We start from the raw sequence: 20,909 nt of genomic DNA, 5'->3' as shown, positions 1-20,909 counted from the left end.
CGTGTAAACCAGCAGCGCACGACCTTTACATAGGGAGTACTGAGCCATGTTTAAACTGCCGACTGCGCTTGCCAGTGTAGAACCTCTTAGTTTCTTCCAAAGGCCGAAATTCATCAACAAGCAGTTTCTTTCTGAAGACTTCATTTATTCCCTGCTTCCTCGACTAAATAATCGAAGAACCAGCCAGTACTGTTATCTTTCGTTTTACCAGAATCTTTCAGTACTTTTAAGGGCATGAAGGTTCTCCAAGAGTCAGGTATGGGAACGGGCAGGAGTTTCCGCTAGGGGCGCCCCTGGCAGTCTCAGGTTTAAAGTCCCGTTCAGATTAGAGTTCCTCGATGCGGCGACACACGCATCATAGCACACGAGGCTTTGGAGCGACATCAGCGCTGGCGCTCCATGGCACGCGTGGAACCAGGGAAGCATACCTGCATATTCCCCCGAGCGTTGATAGCGCCTTAATTCCGACTGAGATTACATGCAAGACATCTGTGTGGAACATATATTTAAATGCGACTTGGCAGAACAAACAAAACATCGGGGAAATGAGTTTGGTTATAACAAACAGATGCTATTTCTGCAGTGCGATAAAGCGCCGCCATAAAAGGCGTTCTTTCCGGCTTTCATTAGCTGCAGATTTTCAATATTTTGCCACTTAACTGCCAAAAACTCAATTCAACTTGAAACAGCAATGGTCACGCTAAAACATTGCGTCCGACAGCTTTATAACGGCTCTTTCAGCCTGCGGTTCTTTTGAGCAGTTAACCAGGGAAGCGTTCCGAAAAAGAAATGGAAGACGAAAGCCGCTAATAAAAAGCCGCGGGTAAAAATTGCTGTCCAGCCTTGGCGGTACAGCGAGCGACTACGCGTGCGTCCAGTATGCAAACGTCTGCCCTGACTCTACGCGGCACAGAGCTGCAGCGGCCGCTATTCGTGAGTGATAATACTTTACTGGTCGCAGGTTGAGCAGTTTCGCGTGATTCCTGGAGAGCCGTGCTGCGCATGCGCGAGGAGCAGTGACGACACAAGGCGCATTTCTCTGTCTCGCTCCGTAGTCACTCCTGCGCATGCGCCACTAGTAGCACCCAACCACAGGTGTTCCGCCGCTGCGCAGCGCTGCGCCTTTCTTCAAAATGCAACTTTCAATTTTCAGTTTCCTCTTTCTTCTTTCCCTCCCGCCTTTATCCCTTCCTTTACGGCGCGGTTCGGGTGTCCACCGAGGTATGTGAGACGGTTACTGTGCTTTGCTAGGGTGCCTCAATGCCAGCGCCTGCTTTGCGCGCTCGCCGCGCCTTCTCGCATGAAGTCACACCGTGCGGCTTGCCGCCGCCGCCGTTTGGTATGACGTCACACCACGTTCCTCGTCGTTGCGCTCGCCTCGGCTCGCTTCGCCACCTACGTCGCATGCCTGATAACATGTCGGAGGATTGAAATTGAAAAGGAGAGCTTGCGTGCGCCGAAACCACAGTTGTGTCCTCTTTAATGCGACAACAACGTAGCTCGACAACCAGACTAACCTGGACTTGCAATTAAGATTAGCCAAGGCTAACCTTGCTATGCCTTTGCTTTCGCTACGTATATCCTTGCATAGCCGAGCTAAGCCACTAAGCCGCCGCGTTCATTGGGTGACCAACCTCTCGCTTTCAACCATTAATTTAAGCGCCACCTGCCATGGTATGCGCGCTTCCTCTCCAGTGTGCGGAACGCACTCAACTTGCAGGCCAAGCCGCGTCTACTATCCGATACACTGCATCTTTTGCTATCTAGCTAGATTCAGCATTAGTTGAACCTCAGCTAATTTTTTGTCTCTTAAGGTAGCCATTTTTTTTAAACGTGTTCGCCAGAATCTGATTGGTGCAGGCCCCGTTTCGAGTAACGCAAAGCTTTACGACACTTCGCGTTCGGTCCATCGATTGGTAAACGGCACCTTCCTGTGTTATTTCGCGGGCACTTAACTAAATATAGTTCCCAACTTACCTGAAGCACCTGAGCACTTATGCAACGGCTTAGCTTGTTTGGTTTGGTCAAACAGTCAGCCTTTTATACGACTATAATTAGATACTTGCTGCAATTAAGAGTCTATATGTCTGGCTCCTATAAATATAGGTGTGCGCCGCATATATGGAAAAAAATTGAAGTGGCGTGCATTTAAAGTCGGCGCAACTAAGGTTTGTAATCGCTGAACAAGGCTATTTAGTCGCAGATATGCAAGTTATAAACCCAAAAATTAGAACCCAGCTGTGCTTTCTTTTCCCTAGCATGGTGTTCCAATAGTTGCGCAGCACTGCCTCCACTTAAAAATTAGACCCGCGTCCGGAACTTTATTGCATTGCATTTCTCCCTGCCACTATCGTTTCGTGCCGATTAATTTTCGCGTCGACAGGGGCAACCGTCGCTCAAGTTGGCCGCGTTCATCGCAGCGCTTTAGCACCCGTATAGCGAGAGGGAGGAGCTAATCGTTTTTTAGCCGCACCCGTAGTGCTCTTCTACGCAAGCTGGCCGCTTTTATCGGCACATGCGTCTGCACTGCGTCGAAGCCGCATACGGCTTGCGTCCGCTGTCACAGCCACGTCAAGAGCCCCTACACGGAAGGAATGCCATCAGCTAAATGCCCGCCGGAAATTGTTCAGAATGTGCCCTGGCCTTTGTACCGGATCAAGCGGCTGATGGCAGTTGTTTTTAGGCGCATAGCCAAATAACTCTTGCGCTTCATGGGCACTGCAGGGATCGTATAAAATTCTTTTTGAATGGAAAATAAAATGCTGCCTGCTGCTTTTATATCAACAACTCTCTGTTGCCAGACAAATTTCCCTTGATTATAATGTTAGGTTACTTTACTCTTGCTGACGAAAAACGCGGGATTGCGCGTCTTTCGTACGGGTTGCGCGCGGAATAATCGGTTTTTTTCATGAAAGACAGGCGTGCGCCCCGTCACGAAATTAGCGTCCGTAATTGCTTCCTCTACATGCGCGGCCTGTGAACAGCCTTGATACTTACCTTCATTTCCAAAACCATTTGCAACGATTGCTGCTGTCGGAGTGGCAGAGCCTCTCCGATTTTGATGTTTAATTTTGAGACACCATTCTGCGCAGCCTAAGTCATTGATCATGCTTCCCACTTCATACCCCAGAGTGACTTAGCAAGGCCGTGTAATCAGCGAATCATTGCTAAAGTATCCTCCTTTACCTCTTATCCCGAATTTTCCCAATAGAGGCCTCTCAATATTTTCTGTAATCATGTGGTGAAGAGCATTGGCGAGATAGTATCTCCCTGCCTGACACCCTTCCTTTTTGTAATTTTATTTCTGACGTTATGAAGGAGTAATGTGGCTGTGCAGCCGTTTTAGATATCTTCCAGTGATTTTACATAAGGCTAATCTGCACCCTGGTTGCGCACCGTCTGCATTTCTGCGGAGGTTTCGACTCAGTCAAATGCTTTCTCGTATCTATGAAGTCTATATATAGGGTTTGGTTATATTCTGCGCATTTATCTAACAAATGAAAGATAATGTGAACATGGTCGATTGTCTAGTAGGCTTTACGAACGCCTGCTGATCATTCGGTTTATTGAAGTCTAGAGAGGCTCTGACTCTATTAGCGATGACCTTAGCGACTATTTTGTTGGCAACGGGCGATAAGCTGATCGGTAAGTATTTTTCAAATCCTTCACGTCCCCTTTCTTATGAATTAATATGATGAAGGCGTTCTTCCAAGCCTCCAGTACGCTCGAGGTCATAAGCAGTTGCGTAAACAGGGTGGCTAGTTTCTCTGAGACGATCTCCCCACCGTCCTTCAACAGACCTGCTGCGACCTGATCCTCACCAGCTGCTTTCCCCCATTGCATTGCTTCTAAGGCTTTCTTCATACTTCCCATTTCGTTACTGGCGGGATGTCCCATTGTTGTGTGCTGTTGCCTCTCATCACATTGGCTACTGCACAGATTTGAGTAGAACTCTTCGGCAATTATCACTATCTCATCCTTTTACGTAATGACATTGCCCCCATTTTGCTCTGAACGCAAACATGTCATTTTTGCCCATGCCTAATTTTCTCGTCACAACTTTTAGGCTACTGCTGTTCTTTAGAGCATGCTCGACTTCCTCTGTATTAAACTTCTAAACGTCGGTTGTCTAGCCCTTATTGATTCGCTTGGAAAGTTCTGTCAGTTATATTATGTCTGTGGGGATAGAAGCTTTCATGCTTTGGCGTTTCTTAATCAAATCTTTCGTCTCCTGAGTATCTTGTCGAACCATCCTACCGCCAATTTCTACGGCACACTCCCTAATCAGAGCAGTGAGATTATCGTTCATTGTTTGAACACTAAGGTCGTCTTCCTTAGCCAAAGCTTAATCTGTAGCGAAGTCCTCAATTCTTCTATTTTCCCCCTTACCGCTGACTCGTTAATGGGCTCCCGCTTCACTAGTTACTTCCGTTCCCTCTTCAAATCGAGACTAATTCAAGACCTTACCATTATGTGCTTGCTACAACGCATCTTTCTGACGACCTCTACATCTTGCACAATGTGAAGGTGAGCACATAGTATGAAGCCTATTTCATTTATAGTCTCACCCCTGGGACTATACCATGTCAATGAGTGAAAAACGTTGGGCGAGTTGGTACATATTCATTATTCACAACGGCTCAGGAAACACGGACAAAAGGGGAGAATAGGCAAAACGAGCGCTGACTTCAACTGAAATTTATTACGGGAAGGGAAGAATATACATCTTCGAATCTTACAAAAACAAAACATAAAAAGCCGGCATACAAGGAGTAAGCTAATGCGCTCGTGTCCAACAGAAAAACAAAAAAAAAACGCTCTGGCCAGAAGAAGATAACACTGAACGCGTTATTAATCGCGCTATCAGTCAAGATGGGCACCCTTGAGTAAATCAAGTTCATTCTGTGACACCACTACAGAAGGCCGACTGACGCAAGTGTTTCCTGAATAATGCATGTGATAGGCATGCAATATTTCTCTAACCAAATGGTCCTTATGTCTAAAAAGAATGGTTGTAGCAGAAAATACGGGCTGCGACCGCATGAACGAGAGTGCACTGCGAGGTGAATGGATGACTTTGACGAGTTGTTATCGCAGGAATTTCAGTGTTCCTGAAGCCACTTATTAACGCGTCGTCTGGTGTGGCCAACATCTTCCACGTCCACTTCCTGTTCTCTCGTTTGCAGAAGAGGGTATTCCAGATCTGTAAATTATTTCTATCTGCGAACCCTACTAATAACTCTCTCCTGCTATTCCTAGAGCCTATCCCACAGTCGCCTACCGCCTAGTCGCCCGCCTGCTTCTTGCCTGCCCTGACATTTAAGACACCCACCAGCACAGTGGACTGATTTCAATTTGCTCATTGCCAATTCCACGTCTTCATAGAAGTTTTCCATGATGCAGCCTTCATGGCTAGATGGAGGCGAGTAGGCTTGAACCACCTTCAGTTTCTGCCTTTTATTAAGATTAATTGCGATAACTTCCAAAGAATTCCTCTATCTTGTCAGCTGTATTCTGGCTAAAGAATCCCACACCTAGTTCTTGTTTGTCCGCTAATACACAATAGCATATTACGGGTCCACTGCTTGGAACCGTATACGACTCATCTGTCCTGCTATGCTCACCAAGCATTATCATTATCATCAGCGTGACTACACCCACTGCAGGGCAAAGGCCTCTCCCATTTCTCTCCAATAAACCCTGTCCTTTGACAGCTGTGCTCACCGTATGCCTGCAAACAAAAAGGCATCACATTCCGGAGGATTACAGGAGGGTAAAACGTGTAGTCGTCCCGTATTCGCACCGTGTGGCACATAACTTGAAGAAGGTGGCGAATAAGTTCAAGGTCCATGTAGTTTTTTTCCGCCCTTGTAAGCTGACTTCCTTGTGTCCTCGGATTAATAACCAAAAACCAAAAAAGCAAACTTGTGGAACCAAGCGTGCACGAATATTTGTCGGATGCAAGGAAGGGGTGGTTTACCAGATCCCGCTCACATGCGGCAAGGTTTACATTGGCCAGACGGGAAGGTGTCTGAACGAGCGTTTGAGGGAACATGACCGATCACTTGACAAGGGCACTGGATCTAATCTTCCGATTCATTGTAAAAAGTGTAAGTGCATGCCTCGCTTAGAAGATACTGTTGTTTTAGACAGAAGTCGAGACAGCTTAGCTCGCGAGTTAGAAGAAGCGTTTTTCATCAAACAAAAGGGCTTGGAATGCGTAAGTGACCCGTCAAAATTGCTCATGAAAGTGAACTGGCTTTCCTAGAAGGCCGCGGTTGAATTTGGAACATGTGTAAAAAGCTGCCATCTGCGCATGCCTAAACAACTGAAATTCATGTTTGTTTTTAAAAACCTTTTATACGTTCCTTTTCATGTGGCCTGTACACCACGTATCATTGCTATTTTTTGTCGTTTTTACATATTCACCATGCAAGTCTTTTATCGCTTTTATGGCCCTATACACCATGTGGCGTTTACCGCCTCTGATTATCACCGGTACTGTTCGCCTATATATTGCGTGTTTCCCTGAATAAAAAATCAGTTTTCAGTAAGCGCTTGTCCGTGTCACTTCTTACGACTTGTCTCTGTTGGCGCTTCTTTTCTTAGTTTCATGTAGTAATATGGTACGGCGCAGTGATGGCGTAGAGGTAGAGCATCCGCGCCGTGTGCAAGGGGACCGGGGCTCAGATCCCCGTGTCACGCAAATCTCCATCGGATTTTTAAAAAGAGCTCAGCGTGTCGCTGCCATTTCATAACCAGGCCTGGTGTGCGGCCTGATGTCGGTGACCACAACCCACAACGCACTCCCTCAACAGAACATTATTTGGCCACCGGGGTGTAGTACTTGGCCAAAACCTACTACATAAGTTTCTAGCGTTGAACCTTGCCAGGTTCAGTTTGCAATGGCCTGTGGTGACATCTGTGGTCCAGAGACGCAAGTTTTTAGCACCTTCCGCTGCGTCACAGGTCTGACCGCCGCATAGGTCGGTTCCTCCGCAGCCGCAGGGGACTGCGGGTCGAAAGTTAGTTGGTTTATTTATATAAGTAGTTGTGGCCATGTACTACATCAGGGTGGCCGAATACTATTCTGATGAAGGAGTGCTCACCATTGTTCAAAGTCCGTTTTTTTTGTGGCAGAAAGCGTTCATGATTCTTAAACAATACCGTTCATCGAACAGTGCTTGTCACTCGCTCCTGCTATTGCTAAAGCCTGTGCCGTAGTGCCGTAGACCCCACTCCGTGGTAATCTTCCTGCTTCATCGATATCTCTATAGAGCCTATCGAGCATCTCGTCATCATTACTGGATGTAGGTGCGAATGGCTGTACAACATTCAATTTGGGACTCTATAAACTTCATTACGATAACTGCCGCCCTCTCGTTAATCTCTAGCAATTCCTCTATGTTGCTAGCTTTACATTTATTAAATCTAATCCTACACCTAGCTATAGTCGGTCCGGCAAATCACGATAGCAAAATGTGTGCCCGCTCGGTAACACTGCATATGCTTCAGCTGTGTGACTCACCTTAATAAGCCTTATAACACGTCATTTATTTCCCGCCACTTCCTCGAATCACTGTGCGCGAGCTATTTACTCTGGTAGTCGCTAACCGAACTACATTAACCTCAGAATTGAGTCAGCTAAAAGACCAGGCTGGATATCGGAAACGCTAATCGACAATGGGCCATATTCACATCATCAATCAGGCGACAGAAAAAAGCTCAGAATATAACAGTCCTTTATATATAGCTTTCATAGATTACGAGAAAGCATTTGACTGAGTCGTGATTCTCGCAGCCATGCAGGAAATGTGTGACCAGGGTTTAGAAGAGGCTTATGTAAGGCTTCTGAAAAATATCTATAGCGGTTTCACAGCGGCCACAGTCCTTCACACGGAAAGTGATTAGGTACCGATCAAAGATTGTGTCACGCGCGTAGAAACAATATCTCCCGTACTATCCACCGCTCGTTTAAAAGAAGCATTCAGAGAAATTGACCGGGAATAATTAAGGATAAATATTGTGATTACGAGGACCAAGCTGGCAGTGACGCGGAGCGGGGCGCTCGCGCTACAGCCTTATTATTTCTTTAATTATATTTTAACTGTTATCTAAACCACAACCATTAGCTTGGGAACAGTTTACCTTCTTGTTTCGGCTCTCCTCACTGAACCCCTGCCTATCCCCCGTCGTGGGTATTGCCATGTCACTAAGGCAGCAACAACAACAACAAATAATCTTATTGCTATCAGTCACTTCTCAATCTTCGACTGGCCGCCACGTAGCATTTGGTGGAGCTTGTGGGGTATCGTCGACATTCTGGTCCTGGAGCTTCGGCGTCCTGCGTCAGCCGTGGTCGTCGACCGTGAGTTCGCGGCCTGCGTCGCCCGGTGGTCTCTCAGCCTTTCAGACCCAAACCGACGTCACCGTTGCTCTCCTCGCCCCGTCCCATTCCCAGGCTACCCGAAACGATGAACTGCACCCGACGCAAGGATCCGACCTACCGACCCCACCGACCCGGGACGCACTTTACATATGAAGACCCTGTTCCTATGTCCTGGCCTAGGCCGTCGGCTCCTGGCAACCTGCGGCCCGGAAGCTTCGTGCACCGGGACTCATTCCCTCATCTCTCTCTTTGTGGTGGCCAGGACTTCATTTCACATTGCCATTTCTGTTGTGCCATTGCTGAAGCCCATTACCATTTCGCGCGTCCCATCGTCGGTGTCTTCTATTTACGATCGGGACGATCGCTCGGTGGTCCCGGTTAACATGACGAAGAAGACAAAGCTGACTGGCGCGGGACGGAGCGCTCGCTCTAGACCGACGGCCATTAAATCATCTCATTTCGATCAGCAATCTCATCTCATTGCTTGGCTGGCCGCCACGTAACAGTATTAATGGAGAGTACCTTCATAATTAACGGATCGCTGATTACATCGCATTGCTATGTCTCTAAAGGAAACGGAAGTTTAGGATAGGCAACGAAGCATTGGAAAAGGTAAGGGCAAGTCATCATCATCAGCAGACTCACTACGCCCACAAAAAGCAGTTTACCGAGGTCCCCCAAGTCGGAAGCATTTAACATCTAGGTCTCTCTTACCGGTACTCACCTATGAGGCAGAAACGGCCAGGCTAACAAAAACAGTAAAAATTAAATCGAATACAATGCAGCGAGCTATGCAAATGAAAATTATGGGTACAAAGTTAAGAGACAGGAGAACAGAATGGGTCAAGAAAAAGGCTAGTTAAGGACATGTTAGTTAAACTTACTAAGAAGAAATGGGCTTGGGCAGGGCATATAATGGAAAGGCAAGGTAACTATCGGTCCTTAAGGGTCACGCATTGGATTCCAAGAGAATCCAAGCCTAGCAGGTGGCGGCAGAAAGTCAGGTGGGCGGACAAGATCACAAGTTTGCGGGGATAAGGTAACCGCAGCTGGCACAAGACAGAGGTAATTGGCAGAGTATAGGAAAGGTCTTTATCTTGCGATGGACCTACCAAGACCGATGATTATGAGTTCCTCGATCACCAATGCTAAGTTTACCGCACTGGATAAGGTTTTAGCCTTAACCGTTGCCTGGTACACATTTCAGTGGCAGCCTGCCAGGAGCCATTCTCAGACCTCCATCGGCGCCGCACGTACGACCACCGCCTTCAACAATTGGTACGCAGCTACAGGGCACTCAAGGCGGCAAAGGGTTGACTGGTGTGTACATATAAGTGGTGTTGGCCAATTATTACACCAGGGTGACCAAGTCCTGTTTTGGTGGCTATGGTAACCTGGATCAAGCCGCACTTCAGCCTGCTATTCAAAAGGATAGAAATTTCAGAAAGTTGGTATAGTGTCAATGAATCCACCAGCACAAAAGACAGGAACGTGGAAGAGAAAACAAGCGCCGACCCGCTACCGAAGTTTATTGAAGCGAACAGGCACTGTATAGACCAAGACACAACACTAACCACACGATCACCGAAAATCACAGCATAACCCAAGTTATTTAAAAGACGGGGCCCATCATATTTTCTCGGCAGTCGTACTTTTTATTCTATAGAAAATTGCGTGGCACTGTAATTCGAACCGTGGTTTTCTTGCAGGTGAGGCGGATATTCTACCTGGACGCCATCGCCGCGTGTTTTTTTTTTCGAAAACATATTTGTGAGACTGAAACAATGTAACAAGTTCATTGAGCATTCGAAAATGCATCAGTAAGCATAATCAAATGCATTTCAAAAGAAGACACGCCCATGCAACAAAGCATTAGGATGAAGGCAAGGCTAAGCACATCACCAGAGGGAGTGCCACTGCAGTGCATCTTTTGTTGTAGCGAGAGATACGTTACGCGCAAGTCTCGCCGCTTCGCCGTGCCACCAGTGTAGCCGTGGCCGCACCGTGACATTGAGCCGTTGCCTAGCAACCGCCGCAGCAGGCGGCCGCCGCGCCATTTGGCGTGACATCACAGGAGTATCCGGTGCCGCGGCGTGCCGGTGAAACCGAGTTGCAACAGATGTGCGCATGCGCCGTAGGAGAAGAGGGGTTGGCGCAGCTGTATATATACAGAAGGCTGCTCTGTGGAGCCGCCGGTAGATATAGATAGTGAGTCGGAGAAACTGAGAGAAGCCATGCTTCGTCGTCGGAATGAAACCAAGAAGAGGCATCGAGCCGAGAAGACGGAGGAAGAACGAGCCGTACGCCTCGAGAAACGTCGAAAGGATGACGCGGCCAGGCGCGTGGCGTGCACGGACTCAGAGTGTGCTTCATCGTCTAGTTCGGCGTCTCTAATCGAAGCCAGTGCTCTACGACAGAACGAAGGCGAGAGACAGCGGCGAGCCGAGGAGAGAGAGGAAGAGCGTGCTCAGCGTCTCGAAAAGAGACGGAAGAGTGACATGGCTAGGAAAGCGCGCTTGCCTACTGAAGTCGACGATGGTGAAGTGCACGACGACGTGAACGCTCACCGCGCGACGGACCATAGGTGTAATCAAGTTTAACCATACATCTCGCTGAGCTAAGCCACTGCCAATTTTTTTATCTGCGTGTACTTACCTCTTCATATTTGGGAAAATGAAAAGCGAATGAGTATATCGTATAATCATGCTAATGAAGTACGTGAGGTGGTAACAACGCATGAAGCTACTACTGCCTTGCTACTTGTCGTTTATATTTGCTTTGTTGGCGAGGTTCAAACATGTGATCGGCAAAACTTTTCGCTGATTCTTGGACACGGGACGGCTCGCGTTGGCATTTTCCGGGTTCTCGCTTTAAAGACCGAGGTCTTTATATCGACGTCGACCTCCCCGCCAGTAGGCCTTTGAGAATTATCAAAAAGAGGCCCTTAATCTTGTATTCCGACCTGACCCGGCGAGGTACGCTGGCTCTCGCGCTACGACGTGGGGACACCATCGTAGGCAGGAATGATGTCACTTCCATTCGAAAGATTTGTGCGGATTTGGTCGTTTGGTGAACGAAAGAATAGCCCGGCGAGTTACCATAGAGGCGCCTTGTTGGGATTCAGGTAGCAGCACCCCACCGCTGCCACCAGTTGTTGGAAAGCAGGTAGCGGGACTGGGCCGGAGAAGAGACGAGGACGATCGGAGGAAGAAAACTTAGAAAACTTTATACAAAGACTATTTACTTAATGTACAAGTAAGGGCAACTGAGAGTGCTTCTCAGTAAAGAGAGCTTCTTAGCAATCGGGAGTCTCTCCCAGCAAAGGGTATCTCTCAAGAGGAGGGGGGGGGGGCTCTCTCTGGTAACAAACCAGCAGCTCGTTAAATACTCTTCGTATTCCTCATATACCTAGCTGGGGATACAGTTCGAAGAATGATGTCCAATCACACGATGGCACTGATGGTACCACCCACGGCAGGGCGGTCCTGATGTTCTCTCGCAGCTCGGTCGAGAGAAAGAGAACAGGACCAGGTCACGTTGTCGTCCACGCGGCCTCCAGGAGGGCGCGCACGTGTGTCCGGGCCGCGCCCATGTGGACCCGAAAGGCGCTTGCGTGAGACAGGAAGTTCTGCACGTCTGTGTTGGCCTCGTTCAACCACGTGCCCAAGATAGTTCACTTCGGCGCACCCCAGGTGGCATTTTTCCACCCTTACCGTTAAACCAGCCTCAAGCAGTCGGCTCAACAGAATACGCAGGTGTTCAATGTGCTCCTCCCAGTTTTGTGAGAAAACGGCCACGTCGTCAAGGTAAGGGAGAGCGAAATCTGCAAGTCCCCGCAGCACTTGGTTCATTACCTTTGAAAAACAGTACGGAGCATTTTTCAAGCCGAATCTCAACATTACAGTGTGAAACGTGCCCGCGGGGGACACGAATGCTGCGTACCTGCTGGCGCGATCAGTGAGTGGCACCTGCCAGTAACCACGAACTAAATCCAGTGTGGATATATATTCTGATTTAGCGACTGTTTCAGCCCTCTCCTCGATGTTCGGAATGAGGTAGGTCTGGTCCACTGTGACTGAATTCAGTCTCCGGTAGTCCACGCAAGGTCTCTGATCCTTACCTGGAACCTCTACAATAATGATTGGTGAGGTATAGTCACTTTCGCAGGGCACTATGACGCCAAGTTCGCACATACGGCGGATCTCCGTCTCAATAATTTCCTTTTCTCTTGGAGAGACACGGTAAGGTTTGCTCCTGATCGGCTGTTCGCAGGACAGCTGAATGTCGTGTTCAATGAGGGTTGTTTTTCCTGGCTTGTTTGAAAACACCGCCTGAAAGTCGCTGACGACGTTTTTCATGTCTCCTCGTTGACTTGCCGTCAAACGTGGCTCTCGGTCGATTGAATTCATTAGCTCATTCTCTGCCTGCTCGTACTCATAAGGGACATAAGGTATGTCTGAGTTCTCTTCCTCTGGCCTGTTCAGCGCCATGTTAACCATGGCCTGACGCTGTACATAAAGCTTCATCAAATTAATGTGGATTATCCGATTGTGTTTGTTCTTAAATTTTACAACATAGTTGGTGTCCGAAAGCTTGGACACCACCTTAGCTGGCCCTTCCCATTGCACCTCAAGCTTGTTCCTTTTTGACGGACGCAGCAACATCACCTGGTCGCCAGATTGAAAAGTGTGCTTGCGTGCAGATTTGTCGTAGTACACTTTAGGAAGTGACTGCGCTGCTCTGACATTTCCTTCCACGAGCTCTCTGGTTTTCGCAAGTTTTCCCAGTAGCTACCGAACGTATTCCACTACACAGGGATCCTCTCCGTAACCCTCCCATGACACCCTCAGCATGCGCAAAGGGGTCCTCAAGTCACGCCCGTAGACTAGTTCAGCGGGGCTAAATCCTGTGCTTTCGTCGGGGACGGATCTCATCGCGAAGAGTGCTGCTGGAATGCAGTCTTCCCAATCTTCCTTATGCTCAAAACACAGAGACCTACGTATCCGCTTTACAACTGAGTGCATGCGCTCGACAGGATTTGACTGACGGTGGTGAATTGAACAGCGGATTATTTTAATCCCACACCGTTGAAAGAACGTTGTTGTCAAGCAGCTTGTGAACACGCTCCCGTTAAGGGTTTTTATATCTGCAGGGAACCCCACGCGAGAGAAAATTGACAAAAGGGCGTCTGCAACACATGCGGAACTTAGCTCCTTCAAGAGAATGGCCTCGGGAAATTTGGTTGCCACGAACAGTGAGGTCAGAATGTTGCGACAACCAGAGTTGGACGCTGGCAGTGGGCTGACAGTATCTATTACAAGACGCCGAAAGGGCTCTGTAATGATGGGTACCAGTGTCATGGTCGGTTTTCATTTATTCGTCGACTTGCCTACCCGCTGCCAGGTGTCGCAAGATCTAACAAGCTGTTCCACATCTTTCCAGCAGCGAGGCCAGTAATATTCGAGGGCTAATCTAGCTTTTGTTTTCTTTATGCCCAGGTGGCCCGACCATGCATTTCCGTGTGCGAGCTTTAGCAGCTCCCGCCGGTACTTCTCAGGCACCAGGAGTTGCTCATATGCGCGATCATTTGAGTTGCAGTATTTCCGGTACTGAAGGCCTGACATTTCATGAAAGCTGATGTTCTTACTGGCGACTCCGTCTCTCACATTATTGCTTAGAGCTCTTAACGATGGGTCGCTTTTCTGCTCTGCAATGAGTGATTTCCTATCAACCTTAGTCAACTCCCCCCAAAAAGTCGAAGCAGGTGTTAATGTCGAACCTATCTCGTTGGTTCCTGTTGCCCCATTTTCTACGGAATCGGCAGTTCCTTGGATTTCATGAGCTACCCCTAATTCGGAAACACCTGCATGGTCATGCTCCTGCGGTTTAGACAGATCAGTGTTCCTGCAAGGATCCCCCGGCTGGCCGGGAGAATTGTTCGATGCCTGCTCCTTTATCGAAGCGCAGTCGAGTTTCTTTGAGAGCTCTCGCGCTCAAGAACGTGTTAGCGCCATGCAAGCCGAGCCCGAAGTGAAAGAGAGACCTTTCTCTTTCAGCAGCTGCTCGTATTTGTTCGAAAACAGGTAGGGCAAGTGTGTCGGCAAGTTTGCGCTAACTGCCGCTGCTGTGTCTAGCCTGCAAAAGTCCCCTCTAGGGTCACCTTCGCTATAGGCAAGCATGCACTCTGTTCTTCGGCAACCTGCTTAATCCAGGAGCATTCGCCGGTGTAGTCCGTGGAGGAAACACAGGACGGGTGAGCAACATCCATGGTAGCCGCTGAATCCAATCCCGCAGTGCTCTCAATTTCTTGCCATTTATCACCACGTCCCGCATGTATGGTTCCAAATATTTAAGGTTTTCCTCCGACTCTCGCATGCACGCGAACGCCATCTTTTGCTGTCTGCAGTTCAATGAGATGTGACCCTCCTTGTTGCAACTATAGCAGACAATGGGCTTTCGTGCTTCAAACGCGCGAGCTTCAGGTGCCTGCTGTTTCGGCGAATCGGCAGATTTGGGTGACTCAATCTTTTTTTCGCTATTTCTTAGTTTTGATCCGCTTCCTCTGTTCGGTGATCCCGGCGTGCTGGTGGCACCATTCGGTCGGGGATTCTCTTTAAATAGGTTTCTTCCTTTCCTAACCTGTTGTCGTACCCTGCCTTGCATTGGAGGTTTCGGCGAACGTAATACTCGTCTGCGAGCTGTGCTGCTTTGACTAGGTCTATATCTGTTAGCCTATCTTGCAGCCATATCCTCAGATCTTCTGGAATCGCGCTATAGTACTGCTCTACTGCGATGCACTCCAGTACCTTGTCTTGACTTCCGTGCACCTCAGCGGTCTTGAGCCACTCTATGTTGACTTTAAGCCGGTACGCGAAGTCAGTATGTGACTCTCCGCCTTTCTTTGCCTGCTTGAATCACTGTCTAAAGGCATCAGCAGAAAGCCGGTACTTTCTAAGCAGTGCGCTCTTTAACTTCTCGTAGTCATCACACTCTTCCCGTGAGAGGGGAGCCACCACTTCGGCCGCCTCGCACGGAAGGAGAGGAAGTAACTTCTCAGACCAAGCGCTCTTGTCGATGTGCACCTTCTCGCATGCGGGTTCGAAATTTACCAAAAAGAGTGCAATATCACCTCCCACGCGGTATGGTGAGACGAGATCCTGCAATCTCTGCCTCCCTTGCTCCTCTACCGAAGCTACAGGGCTAAGACGCGCTATATTCCCTCCGTTCGACGCGATTTCGAGCTCCTTCATTTTTCGAGCATGTTCTCTCCCTTTTTCCTCTGCCTCACGGACCTCCCGTCTCTCTTGAGCCAACCGAAGCTCTTCTTTTTCTTTCTGCTCGAACGACACCCGTCTTTCTTGAGCCAACCGAAGCTCTTCTTTTTCGTTCTGGTCGCACAACTCCCGTCTTTCTTGAACCAACCGAAGCTCTTCTTTTTCTTTCTGCTCGCACAACTCCCGTATTTTCTGCTCTTCTTTGCGTCCAACAATCGTTTCCCAAGCCTCGTCGACCTCCTCAGTAGTCACCTCCTCGTGCCGCATAACCTCGAGAATTTCTTTTTTTCTTTTCGCAGAACGTAGCGAAATCCCCAGCTCCTGGCCAATTTCGAGCAGCTCCTGCACTTTTAAATTCTCCATCGCGAGTTCCACCACGCGTTAGCAAGCCCACTAAAACAAACACCCCAGCTTGAAGTGAGCAGAACAGTTTCTTTAAATCAATTTCCCAGACACCAGACAACAGGAATCCGCACCTAGCATCTGCCTGTGCTAGTACGGTCTGGCGAAATGAATAGAAAACATTGTGCACTCACGCTGCCAAGGTATAGGTGACGCCCGTCAGTCCCGTAGCTGCCGAGATCCGTTGGAGCCGGTAACTTCACGTGGACGTCCCACCGCTGCCACCCAGTTGTTGGGATTCAGGTAGCAGCATCCTACCGCTGCCACCAGTTGTTGGGATTCAGGTAGCGTGACTGGGCCGGAGAAGAGACGAGGACGATCGGAGGAAGAAAACGTGGAAAACTTTATACAAAGACTATTTACATAATGTACAAATAAGGGCCACTGAGAGTGCTTCTCAGTAAAGAGAGCTTCTTAGCAGTCGGGAGCCTCTCCCAGCAAAGGGTATCTCTCAAGGGGGGGGGGGGCGCTCTCTCTAGTACCAAACTAGAAGCTCGTTAAATACTCTTCGTATTCCCCAGATCTCTAGCTGGGGATACAGTTCGAAGAATGATGTCCAATAACACGATGGCACTGACGGTACCACCCACGGCAGGGCGGTCCTGATGTCCTCTCGCAGCTCGGTCGAGGGAAAGAGAACAGGACCCGGTCACGTTGTCGTCCACGCGGCCTCCGGGTGGGCGCTCACGTGTGTCCGGACCGCGCCCATGTGGACCCGGAAGGCGCCTGCGTGACACAGGAATGCAGGCTGTCTCCCAGCAGGGGTTGAAAGAGCTTGTACTGATGACCAGAACGCGGAACCTCTGTCGAAGGCGTGGCACTCGGGCAATTGTTCAACCCCAGCGTGACTGAAGAGGGCAACACTGATCTTGTACTTCGTCGTCTGATGACCGGAACGAATACGGGGGGACGCTATTATCGTCGCTGCACCCGATGACGTGTTCGAACACGTGGGGACGCTATTATCGTCCCTGCACCCGATGTTCCTGCAGCCACGTTTCTTCCAGAGGGCTCATTCACCTTTGCGGTGGTTTTCAGGGAATCCTCCCGAATGTCCAACTTCGCCGAAGTCAACAGCAGGAAGGGAGCGCCAGCACAACAGCCTATAGAGGTCACCGCTCAAATTAAGCCGTCATCCCCTTAAAGAAACCAAGATTTTTCACATCGTTATATGAAAGCCTCGTCACCTTGAAACGTATTGAAGGACTCTGGTAATTTTCTGATCAGCATAGCACCATTGGAACTGTGTGTTGTTCGCCAAACAAGAGAGAACATCGGAGCAGCCCCCATCATGATGTCGCTGCCATCACTTGCCCGTGGACAGGCTTCAAACACCAACGGCTCACAATCAACACTTGCGAAATCTCGTAACTTATATCTCTACCCGCATCAGTTATATCTCTAAAGGAAGGCCTTGAAAATTATGAAACACAACGTAATGAAACGTTCGCTTGCAGCAGTATACCTTGATCAGGACCTTACAAGAAATGTCACCTGTGTTTTGAAGGTGAAAACATTTCTCTATGACTAGCTTTCACATTAATTGCTCTTGACGAGCGCAGCAGTTGTATGTGTTACATAATCCTGGTTACAGCTACGCCACACGCATCGCTTTTTCACTTATTCTGGCCTCGCTTCTTCTTATTTTAACCAATTGGCTGCTTGCACCAGTCAGGTGCGTGCAGATGTCACATGATGTACGAGCGAAGGATACGCTTGAAAGAGCTTGTTGAGCCCCAAGAACCTCTTCTCCCCTGTTGGGACCTCCTCTTCTACCTCCTTCTTCTTCAAAGGTTGTTCCCTCCCTAGAAGCCCTCTTTTCACCTTTTCTCCTTACTGTCTTACAGGTACCGCTGACGACAGCACCGCCAAAGCGAGGGAGAGGGCGCTTAACAGCTGAGCTGTAAGAGAAGAAAACCACCATGCACCTGACAGAAGTGAGCACACAAATTTTCACCAGTGACTGCCCATCTTAGTTACGTAAGGTACGACTACTGTTTCAATGTGCAACGCAACCTGGCCAGTCCTCTACTGTGGTTATGTGCCACTCTACCAGAGGCCAACAACATCTACGTACACCATCACCATACGCTGCGTCTACTATGCTTCGTGCAGTGTCACTTCCCGTCGTTTGTATCTCTCAGTCCTCTCTTCATTAGTTCTTCCCTTCACCAGGATTGTAGTAGCCGGATAAAAGTGTGTTATTTCGATCGATCGCTCGCATAGTGCGTAAATGCCTCCAGATATGTAGTGATCGCTAGACGTACTCGCCTTCTAACGCTTCCTGTAATGCATTACAGATTCGCCGATTAGCGGCCATGCTTCTACCTGCGTTCCTTTTTGCCTGCCAGCTCTGGAAGACCGAAGCGGATAGGAATAAATCACGGCCGCACATTGTGTTCATTCTTGCGGACGACCTGGTAAGTAGAGGAACAAGAGATCAATTGTCAACACGGAAGCTCCGCGAAGAAATTACAGACAGTAGAGTTGAGCGAAAAGGAAGGCCGTTGAAGCGCCAAACCGAAATCTTAACGTTTAAAAGGTAATTTATATTAATCATTCGTCGTTATAATAATCAGCAATCATTTTTTGTTTGGTTCCGCCTCAATAAGAGCCAACGTTGTGATTCTGCGTAGAAAATGCAGGAAATACAATCGGCCTGATTGAAAGCGCTTTTCAAGGAGCCCTCATGCTGTTCGTCCCAATTACTACACACAGTGGAATTCGCTTTTAGCGCAGAAATACAGCACAGAAAGGAACAAAGTTGGCGGAACCACACACACAGTAATTGTGAGGACGATCACAGGTCAATACAGGCCATGTTTACGTGGAACACGAGAACCTAGACGGCACTCTCTCCACATCTTACAGGACATGTGGGTGTCCAGTCCACATGTCAAACGGGTAGTAGACTATTGCGAGAAAACGACGCCTGTGGTGCTGCGATGCAGGCGAGCTTATCGGTCGGATGCCGCGTGTTGTATCGTCATCATCGCCACTTAAAAATGTGGAAGTCTTTTTTGTGAGTTTGCGCTAAAGCCCGCAGCAAGCGATTGCGCCGATTTTTGTCGTAAGCCTGCTTGATTATGAAGCAGCCTAAGCGGGCCCCTCTAGATGGCAGGTGGACCAGGGGTTGGAAACTTTCTACGTATACTCTTGTCCAGCCATGCAGACGCCAGCGCCTACTGCTGCCACAGCGAACGGGGGAAAACCACTTGGAGCGTCGTATCGTTTTCATGACAACGTTATCCTGAAAAAAAAAGAAAATTGATCTCCACGCAGGATTCAAACCACCGCTCGCGAAAACAAAGCAGCTCTGCCTCCTGGTGCCTCAACAAATTGAGCCACCGTCGCTTTTTCTATTACCGTGGTATTTATAACAATTATGCGATGTTTTATATACGTGAACTATCTACAAACATTAAGAAAACAGTAGCAGCCTCTCAGGCCGCGTGCATAAGCGCGAATAATGCATTTTAAACATCAATTCTCTTCCTGTCGCCAGGTGCAATGGAGTAGTTGAAACTGAAACTAGCTGGGGTTTCCTAATTCTGAGTGGCCACCTAGGTCACGTGGCCTTGTGATGCCCTCACAACCTGCCCATCGGATTTTGGGTAAACTGCACACTGCGGCAAGTGGCAGTTTAATTATTTATTGGTCACGAGAGGTTTCTCGGCAATAGCAACCTGAATCTCGCAAGCCCCACCGGTGGCAGCACCAGCCTGGCACTGCTCCATCGCTTAAGCGCTGCACCGATGCTCCAGGAGTGGTATGACTACACCCAGAGATCTATGAATGCAAAGTAGAGAATGACAAATTAAGCATACATGGTCATACAGTAACCCATTAAAGCTATCGCGCCATACCTTTACGGCGAGGCTTAAGTGTCCCGTCAAGTTTTAGTTCGCTAGCTCTAAGACCCCAATCATGGATTTAACTAATCTTTGTCTGAAGCCTACTTGACATTGAAACCGAGCCTCGAACGAAAACCGGAACCGGAGGGAAAACCGGAGTCCTAGCGCACCTAGTTCGCATTTGGCCTAACCACACTAAATCGTCTGTTGATTTTTTCTCTGTTCTGTCCAGATGTAATAGCTTCCTTAATCTACACGCTGAAACGGGGATAGAAAGTAAATCAATTAAGGATTAAGAGAAAAGCGATAAAGCCATGCCTGGCGCACCATTCATTTCCGTAAAGAAAAAAAGCAGTGCAGTTCTGCACAGTCAGTGTGGTTGAGCAAGTGAAAAGAATAACAGCTCTTCGCTTCTCTGAGGCCCAATGACGCAGAAACGAAACGTGGCCACATCTTCCGCGATGTTTAGCGAAACGCTGCGCTTCGGCTGAAAAATCGGGGATTTTGCATGACGTTCGCTTATGCCTCCAACTCCAAGAGAAGACAAGGGAATGACTTAATCAGTGGAAGATTAATAGTGTAATTATTTATTCGCTTGATGTATAAAAATTGATACATAAATATTGTTATATATTGATATGCAAATTGATAAAAAGGCTTTTGACACAGTTAACCACAAAAGTTTACACAAATAAAAGTTAGCAGTTATGAATTCAGGTGTAAGTTGCTAAACATCCTCAAAAGCTGTCTATAGCGACCGCAAGCAGCATAGAGTAATTGAAAAATATACATCTACTTCACAAACCGTGTTAACTGGCGTGCCACAGGGATCGGTTCTTGGGCCCATGTACATAAATGATCTTCCTGAAATCCTTAAGTATTTCCAACCTTTAATGTATGCTGATGATACCGCTCCTGTATTCATAGGAGAGAATTCGGATGAAATACAGCATAAAATAAATGCACAGCTAAACGATATTTTTGCGTGGT

The 20,909-nt window shown here is 48.3% G+C and overlaps 1 protein-coding gene across 6 annotated transcripts in view; it reads left to right on the top strand.

Moving 5' to 3' along the window:
- LOC144121533 (arylsulfatase B-like) overlaps nt 1-20,909 on the top strand; it is a 58,519-nt gene that overhangs the window by 679 nt on the left and 36,931 nt on the right. For 3 of the 6 annotated variants that reach the window (XM_077654793.1, XM_077654791.1, XM_077654789.1), the window contains exons 2-3: nt 17,913-18,002; nt 18,366-18,485. The exons of 1 other annotated variant lie outside the window; for it this stretch is intronic. In XM_077654793.1, coding sequence (XP_077510919.1) covers nt 17,988-18,002; nt 18,366-18,485 — 135 coding nt within the window. In that variant the 5' untranslated portion in view covers nt 17,913-17,987. Of the gene's footprint in view, nt 1-9,604; nt 9,710-17,912; nt 18,003-18,365; nt 18,486-20,909 lie in introns of those variants that run through there. 2 more of the 6 variants (XM_077654790.1, XM_077654794.1) reach the window with 2 other exon arrangements.

The sequence above is a fragment of the Amblyomma americanum genome, chromosome 2, assembly GCF_052857255.1.
Source record: "Amblyomma americanum isolate KBUSLIRL-KWMA chromosome 2, ASM5285725v1, whole genome shotgun sequence".
Lineage (NCBI taxonomy): Eukaryota > Metazoa > Arthropoda > Arachnida > Ixodida > Ixodidae > Amblyomma > Amblyomma americanum.
The sequence above is the reverse complement of the archived record's forward strand: the minus strand, read 5'-3'. Positions and strand labels throughout refer to the sequence as shown.